The 8,698-nt window shown below is 47.2% G+C and overlaps 1 protein-coding gene across 1 annotated transcript; it reads right to left on the bottom strand.

Moving 5' to 3' along the window:
- Positions 1-5,628: 5,628 nt before the first annotated feature.
- Positions 5,629-7,705, bottom strand: LOC109740356 (tetrahydroberberine oxidase). Its single transcript, XM_040387309.3, has 2 exons — positions 5,864-7,705; positions 5,629-5,757 (listed from the first exon to the last, which is right to left on the bottom strand). Exon 1 carries the CDS (start codon positions 7,576-7,578, stop codon positions 5,878-5,880), a length of 1,701 nt encoding a protein of 566 aa, XP_040243243.1. The 5' UTR covers positions 7,579-7,705; the 3' UTR covers positions 5,629-5,757; positions 5,864-5,877.
- Positions 7,706-8,698: the final 993 nt, after the last annotated feature.

Below are 8,698 nucleotides of genomic sequence, written 5' to 3'. Positions count from 1 at the left end.
CTATAGAGATAGATCGAGACGCCTCATTGGTCTTTCACAAAGCACATACCTTGACAAGATATTGAAGAAGTTCAATATGGATCAGTCCAAGAAGGGGTTCTTGCATGTATTGCAAGGTGTGAGATTTAGCACGGCTCAATGCCCGACCTCGGCAGAAGATAGAGAAAAGATGAGTGTCATCCCCTATGCCTCAGCCATAGGGTCTATTATGTATGTCATGCTGTGTACCAGACCTAATGTGAACCTTGCCGTAAATTTGGTAGGGAGGTACCAAAGTAATCCCGGTATGGAACACTGGACAGCGGTCAAGAATATCTTGAAGTACCTGAAAAGGACTAAGGATATGTTTCTCATTTATGGAGGTGACGAAGAGCTCGTCATAAAGTGTTACATCGATGCTAGCTTCGACACAGATCTGGATGACTCCAAGTCACAAACCGGATACGTGTACATTTTGAATGGTGAGCAGTCAGCTGGTGCAGTTGCAAGCAAAGCGTCGTGGTGGGATCTACATGTGAAGCGGAGTACATAGCAGCCTCGGAGGCAGCACATGAAGCAGTCTGGATGAAGGAGTTCATCACTGACCTAGGAGTTATTCCCAATGCGTCGGGCCCGATGACTCTCTTCTGTGACAACACAGGAGCTATTGCCCTTGCTAAGGAGCCCAGGTTTCACAAGAAGACCAGGCATATCAAGCGTCGCTTCAACTCCATTCGTGAATACATTCAAGATGGAGACATAGATATTTGTAAAGTGCATACGGATCTGAATGTTGCAGATCCTTTGACTAAACCTCTTCCACGAGCAAAACATGATCAACACCAGAACTCTATGGGTGTTCGATTCATCACAATGTAACTAGATTATTGACTCTAGTGCAAGTGGGAGATTGTTGGAAATATGACCTAGAGGCAATAATAAAGTGGTTATTATTATATTTCCTTGTTCATGGTAATTGTCGGTTGTTCATGCTATAATTGTATTAACCGGAAACCGTAATACATGTGTGAATACATAGACCATAATATGTCCCTAGTAAGCCTCTAGTTGACTAGCTCGTTGACCACTAGATGGTTGTGGTTTCCTGACCATCGACATTGGATTTCGTTGATAACAGGATCACATCATTAGGAGAATGATGTGATGGACAAGACCCAATCCTAAGCATAGCATAAAAGATCGTGTAGTTTCGTTTGCTAGAAGCTTTTCCAATGTCAAGTATCTTTTCCTTAGACCATGAGATCGTGTAACTCCCGGATACCGTAGGAGTTCTTTGGGTGTGCCAAACGTCACAACGTAACTGGGTGACTATAAAGGTGCACTACGGGTATCTCCGAAAGTATCTGTTGGGTTGGCACGGATCGAGACTGGGATTTGTCACTCCGTATGACGGAGAGGTATCTCTGGGCCCACTCGATAATGCATCATCATAATGAGCTCAATGTGACTAAGGAGTTAGCCATGGGATCATGCGTTACGGAACGAGTAAAGAGACTTGCCGGTAACGAGATTGAACGAGGTATGAGGATACCGCCGATCGAATCTCGGGCAAGTAACATACCGATGGACAAAGGGAATTGTATACGGGATTGATTGAATCCTGTGGAACATGTGGGAGCCAAAATGGGTATCCAGATCCCGTTGTTGGTTATTGGCCGGAGAGATGTCTTGGTCATGTCTGCATGGTTCCCGAACCCGTAGGGTCTACACACATAAGGTTCGGTGACGCTAGAGTTGTTATTGGAAATTGTATGTGGTTACCGATGGTTGTTCGGAGTCCCAGATGAGATCCCGGACGTCACGAGGAGTTCCAGAATGGTCCAGAGGTGAAGAATTATATATGGGAAGTCCGATTTCAGTCGCCGGAATAATTTCGGGTGTTATCAGTATTGTATCGGGACCACCGAAAGGTGTCCGGGGGTGCACCGGGTGGGGCTACCTACCCCGGTGGGCCAAGTGGGCTAAACAAGGGTGGGAACCAGCCCCCTAGTGGGCTGGTGCCCCCCCCAAGGGCCCAAGGCGCCTAGGGTTAGAAACCCTAGGGGGTGGGGGCGCCTCCCACCAAACTTGGGGGGCAAGTCCCCCCTGGCCGCCGCCCCCCTTGTAGATGAGATCTAAGGGGGCTGGCCCCCTTCCCCCTTCACCCTATAAATAGAGGGGGGTGGGAGGGCAGAAGCAGCCCTCCCCCTCTCCAACACTTCCTCCTCCTCCGTAGTGCTTGACGAAGCCCTGTTGGAGAACCGCAAGCTCCACCACCACGCCGTCGTGCTGCCGGAGCTCTCCCTCAACTTCTCCTCTCCCTTTGCTGGATCAAGTAGGAGGAGACGTCCCCAGGCTGTACGTGTGTTGAACGCGGAGGCGTCGTCCGTTCGGCGCTAGATCGGATCTTTCGCGATTTGAATCGCCGCGAGTACGACTCCATCATCCGCGTTCCTTGTAACGCTTCCACTTAGCAATATTCAAGGGTATGAAGATTCACTCCCTCTCTCTTGTTGCTAGCTTCTCCTAGATTGATCTTGGTGACACGTAGGAATTTTTTAAAATTATTACTACGTTCCCCAACAGAAACTAGGGTGGCGGCCCCGATGCTTTGGCAACATCGAGGGTGTTTGTCTTGCGTCGTGGAGATCATGATATTATCCTTGATGGTGGTCATCAGCTTGTCATACATTGCTTTTGGTGCTACATCACAAAGTTGAGGGCATGCATGATGTTCCGCTTAAGCATCACATGTGGCTCCTTCAGCATGTGGATGTAACTACCCAATATGTTGCACCATCATGAAGTTGTCATCGATGCAATGCTTTTTGATGAATGTGCATTGGTTCAACTCCACAAGAGATCCCAACCACGGTGCCTCCCTTTGTAGTGAGGGATTTGGCCGCTGGTTTGACAATGATGTGGATGTGCCTAATGAGGTGGTAGTCAATCTAGGAGGCAACATCCAGCTTCTTTGGGAGGAGGGTGAGGAGTGCCTGGTTAAGGCCTTGAAAGCTATGGTCATTGAGCGTGTGTAGCCTCGCAAAGGTCGTCATTATGTCAGCCTTCACCCCCTCAAGTGAGGCTTGAGGAACTCCACCATGAAACCGTATGGTCCAACACCTTCCCACACGGCAGCTATCACATCACCACCTCCTCCGAAAGGGGCCTTGAGGCCAGCCAAGTCCTCCGCCCAAAAACCTAGTAAATCCTACTCCATGGAGAACTCATACTTGGGGGGTGGGGTAGCTCCCCCACATGAATATATTACTCCATGCATCATTCCATCGTTCCACCGTGCGTTCACAGTGTGAGGTCTTCAATGATTGGTCGAAGTACTATCGAGCTATGGCGATCTTCATGTTGAAAGGTCATTTCATTCTTGCATGTCCATATCTTCCAATGGATGGTGAGTAGGGTTGTTAGCTATATATGATGATTGGCATCCTGCAATCCTAGAGGAGGTGGTGGAGTTGGGGTAGGATATCAATTTGTTGCCAAATTATGTTGGCAAGAAGGCATAGTATTAAAATGTGCATGACCATTTCGCAGTCGTGATCACATCTCGAGCAGGTGGCGTCCGGGGAGATGTGCTTGCGAAGGAGGTTTGCCTTGGAGTTCAGGTGGTCCCTGAATAGAAGCCATGCAAATATTTTGAAACGGTTAGGAACCTGGAGGTCCAAATGGTCCTATCATAGGTGTCATCGCTAACTTCCATCATAGTCAGGTCATAGGCGAGCTTGGAGGAGAACTACTTGCCTTCTTTGAAGAAGCCAGCATTCAGTGACGGCTAGAAATCCTGCAACTTACATTATTTTGTCCATACGTTAGTGTGTTGTTTTCGAGAGGGAGGGGGTGTGAATGAGCCACAATCCCACAAGTTCAAATTTTATATGTGCTAGCACAATGCACACGCGTTGCTACGAAACTATAAAATATGAGGAATTGGGTCACTGCCTTAGCAAGTCGTCAAAATACGTTGGTGTCCTACGGCCTCTGCATGTGATTCACGATTAAAAATAGTGAAAATATAACTAAAGATCAAGGTGCATGCATTGGTGAATCTTAAGCCATCCATAGGTTTTTTGCAACACATAACATTCTGAACGTTGGGTACATATTAGTGAGTTGACTGTACAAGGTCGTCGATCGGGTAGAAGGGCAAGGACTACTGTCGCTTTGGAGTTACAATTTGTTCACTCTCTTATTCTATGATATAGAATTGGAAGATCTTGGTTGAAAAGAGAAATTGAAAACAACGGTATAATTTTGAGTTGGATTCACATTTTGCATTTGTTATTTGTTCATTTTGCAAGTGCTGGTCTCACATGAAAGTAGTAGCGTACTTGTTTATTTGCTTTAGGTCTCATATGTGAGTAAAAGTGCAGTTATTTATTTATGTCTCTTGAAAGTTTGCTAGTCCTACATGTGGGCTGGGTGCATTTTTTATTGATGAAGATTGTTATTCTCACATGTGAACTGACCACCAACTCTAACCTTTATAAGTAGGAAAGATATAGGTGAAATGGACGAAAATTGCTTTTGGAACTCGGCCTCCATGGAGACCGGTTTTTGAAAAATTCAAAATTCATATTTTTACATTAAAAAAACTGAAAAGATATACATGGAGGCATAACACACATGTGTGTAAATTTTCAAGACGAAATACGTTGAAATGAGAGTTGTGCAAAAAGACAAATATGTGGCTTTTCAACACATGATACTATTCATCCCAAAAGTTCATGAATTTTTTCTTTTTGCACAGATCGCATCTCAGGGTATTTCATCCTGAAATTTTACACACAAACACAACACATCCTTGTATACTTGTACATTTTTTTTCAGATTTTTTTAAACCGAAAAGTATGAACTTTTGGAGGCTGAGCTCCAAAATGCCGTTCTCGTGAAATGGATTCTTTATTTCTGCTTAAGAAATTTATAGAATTTTATTCCTTCAGATTTATTCTTATAGAGTTTATTTGGTCTATATCATAGAGACGATAGGATTTTTCTTCTGGTCTACTCTGCATTGAAATCTAAAGAAAACGTTTCGCTGAGTGCAGCCTCGTAGATAGTTTCATTTGTTCCTACAATAACTATGGCATACACATAATTCGTCAGGTTTTTTATGTGATGCACGGATCAAGTTTTACCATGCATTTTTATGTTTCCGATTCCTGAGGATTCATCATGCTACAATTCGAACATTTTTCATATTCAGGTATATTCTGTATCTAAATAGCTAGCCATTTTACATTTCTCACGTTTAAGTATCTCCGATATCTTTTTTTTAAACCCTCCCATATATTATTTAATTTAAATATTCATACAATCATCCGTTACAATTTTAGCCACGCAGGGCGGAACACTATTAAGAAGCACACCATCAAATCTATTATCAAAGCTGAACTTCGCAATCTCGTACGCCATCATATTAGCCCTTCGATATCTAAATAGCTAGCCACCCATAACTTGTTTTTCTTAACATGTAAACATAAACATGTCATCTCAATATGGAACATGTATGGAAAAAAAATGTCCACCTTACATACAAATATACATGACATGCATGATAATTTCAATTTTATTATTCTATTTATACTTAATAAATAATTTACAACTATAGAATAATCAAACACCATGATCATATGCATTTTCAGCTTTGGTTCTCCTATTATCACTCCAAATATTCATGTTCCATACAACCAAATATCATTAAAATATATTGCAAAACATTTCTGCAACACCGTGCGGAATATCATCTAGTTTCTTTTATTCCTGCAAACCAAAAACGACAGCATAATTTGGCACAACATTGCAAGAGACGAGGCAAGTGGATTTTATTTTTATTTGTTGAGAAACATTCGCTAAAAGGAACACAAACCTGCGCCTGAACTATCAAATATCTAAAACCAATCCAGCATGCCTCTGTCCCTTCCTCTTCCTCCTGGCCACAACCAGAGGAGGGATGCTCTGCTCACTCCAGAACACCTGGTCAGGATCAACCTCTGCCTTCACCATTGCCAGCCTCCTGAAGTTTCCCCTGAAGTACTTTCTCCCCCACACCTTGGCCTCTTCGTAGCTTGTATTGCCCTCCACATTCTGCCCCAAGTCCAGGTCCCTGAAGTTAATGTATGCAGCTCTAGGCCTATTGCTCACATAGGGTGTCATGAGCTCATGCACCCCCCTGACCCAACCCAAATGCTTCTCCTCATATGACACATTCTTGTCACCTCCCCACTTGACATAGTACTGGAAATTGTAGAGGTACCCTCTGCGGTGCGCATACGGCGTGTCGGATTCTGGTATCTCGCTCATCCTGCCGCCCTGGGGGTCGATGTCGATGGAGCCGCCCTGCTCTTCGACGATCTTGGTGAATAACATGCTTAGACCGGTTGCCGGAATTGGCGATGTGAGGTAGTCTAGCTTGATCTTGTAGTACTCTTTGGGTTGGAGTGTTCTGTCCAGAAACACTTCTGCCGGTTGGCCATTGGTGTAGCCGTAGAAGTAGAGCATCGACTGAATCCAATTCATCTCTCTGCAATCGCTTGGCTTAATGTCTAGTTCAGGCAAATGGATGCCCATTTGGGTAATCATCCCACTGTAGTTGCCAAGAAACAGTGACTTGAACACCACCAATGGCCGTCTCTTGCCGCCGTCATCGACCTTGGGCTCCATGGCCACCTTGACAAAGAGATCGTCCGGGAGGGCGTGTGCCACGAGCTGCCATTTGGTCAGGAGAAGGAGCATTGCTTCTTCGTCCTCGTCACCACGCCGGAGTAGCCGACGGACGGTGAAGGCGGATACGACGCTCGGGACGGGGACCAGACTCACGGTCCAAGAAACGACGATGCCGAAGCTTCCTCCGCCGCCGCCCCTGATCGCCCAGAAGAGGTCCTCCCCCATGGCTGACCGGTTCAGGAGCTTCCCTCCCGCGTCCACCACCTCGGCGTCTACGACGTTGTCGGCGGCGAGGCCGTATTTGCGCATCATCGGCCCGAATCCGCCGCCGCTGAGGTGCCCACCGACGCAGACCGTGGGGCAGATCCCGGCGGGGAACCCCAGCGCACCACCGCTCCCCTCCGCGACCGCGTAGTAGAGCTCCCCAAGGGTGGCCCCGGGCTGGGCGCGCGCCACGCGGCGCGCCGCATCGACCCGCACTGTCCGGAGCGCGGCGACGTCGATGACGCCGAACGGGCGGCCGCCGCTGGGACGGGTAGCGCGGTAGGATAGGCCTTCGTAGTCATGGCCTCCGCTGCGGGCGCGGACGGTGAGGCCGTGGGCTTTGCAGCAGGCCACGGACGCCTGCACCTCGGTGACGGTCCTAGGCGTGAGGAGCAGCGACGGCCCCGGCGTCTGAGGCGAAGCGAAGCGGAGGTTCTGGATGGTGGAGGCGAGAAGGGGCGGGTAGGAGGCGTCCGCCGGCGCGTGGACGAGCTCGGACGGGTCGGCGGTGTCCGGCGATAGGCGGGACACACAACGCAGGAAGCTCTCTTGGAGGCCGCCCGCTTCTTCGTGGAGCTCCTGCGGCTGCGGGGACGAAGGCGAGACGAGGACGAGCAGGAGGAGGAGAGGAGCGAGACGGCTGAATGGCCGCATCGTCTTCTCGCCCTGGCTCCCTTGACTGCTCTGCCTAGGCAATTACCAGCGGGAGAATGATGATAGGATCAAAGTGTTCTAGTGGGCTTTGAATATGGTAGGTGGACTCCCGTCACGGTGATGGTGTTGGCGCGTGGGTAGTGATCTCGAAAGAAAATATGACAGGTGACCGAAGTCTGGAGAGGAGAAAAACGTGGAAGCTTAGCTCGCCATGATTCGACAGGCCAACTGCTCGGTATTTCCCCTCGGAAAAAAACTGCTCGATATTTCCAACACGCCTAAAAATTGCTCCATCACACCGTGTCACGTCACAACACTAAAATGTACTTTCTTCGTTCCAAAGTACCTTGTCAAGAAAATGAATGTACGTAGACATATTTTAATTCTAAATATATCAATTTTTTATCAATTTCATGATAAGTGAACTCCTTCTCAACTCTCCATACTACTACAAACCTGCATTGGCTGAACTTAACTAACATAGTGTTACTACCAAAGAAGGAGGGTGATGAGGACCTATCACATTTCCGCCCCATCAGTCTTATCCATGCTTTCGCAAAGATTCTGGCAAAAATCATGGCAACTCGACTAGCTCCGTTCATGAATGGCCTGGTGTCCCATTCTCAAAGCGCGTTCATCAAATCAAGAAGTATTCATGATAACTTTATGTTTGTTCGGGGCTTCGCCCGACGTCTACACCGGACAAAGACTCCTTCCTTGCTGCTAAAGCTGGACATAAGCATTGCCCTGAGGGTTCGAGTCGTTGACCGACGATCCCATCGATCATTTGTTGATCTCACAGCAGAACTCTCAATGAAGCACCAATGTCGGTGGTAAAACCGGCACACCTCAAGGTATGGGGTTGTGAGCTGTGGATCTCGGATCAGTGGTAACAGGGACGAAAGGGACAGTATTTACATAACTTCAGACCCTCTCAAAGAGGTAATACCCCTACGTCCTGCTTTAATTGTATTGATGATGATGTGTCGAGTAGAAGCTTGATCTACCTTGAGATCGTAAGGAGAGATCTAACCCTAGGGCTAGGTGAATGTAATTGTGATTGGATCTCCTCTACAGGTTAAACCCTCTGGCCTATATACACGCCAGGTAGGGCATCTAG

The sequence above is a fragment of the Aegilops tauschii genome, chromosome 4 (genome assembly GCF_002575655.3).
Source record: "Aegilops tauschii subsp. strangulata cultivar AL8/78 chromosome 4, Aet v6.0, whole genome shotgun sequence".
NCBI classification, from domain to species: Eukaryota; Viridiplantae; Streptophyta; class Magnoliopsida; order Poales; family Poaceae; genus Aegilops; species Aegilops tauschii.
The sequence above is the reverse complement of the archived record's forward strand: the minus strand, read 5'-3'. Positions and strand labels throughout refer to the sequence as shown.

Excerpts from the sequence above, each read along its gene's own strand:
- LOC109740356 (XM_040387309.3), bottom strand. The coding sequence starts at position 7,578 with ATGCGGCCATTCAGCCGTCTCGCTCCTCTCCTCCTCCTGCTCGTCCTC.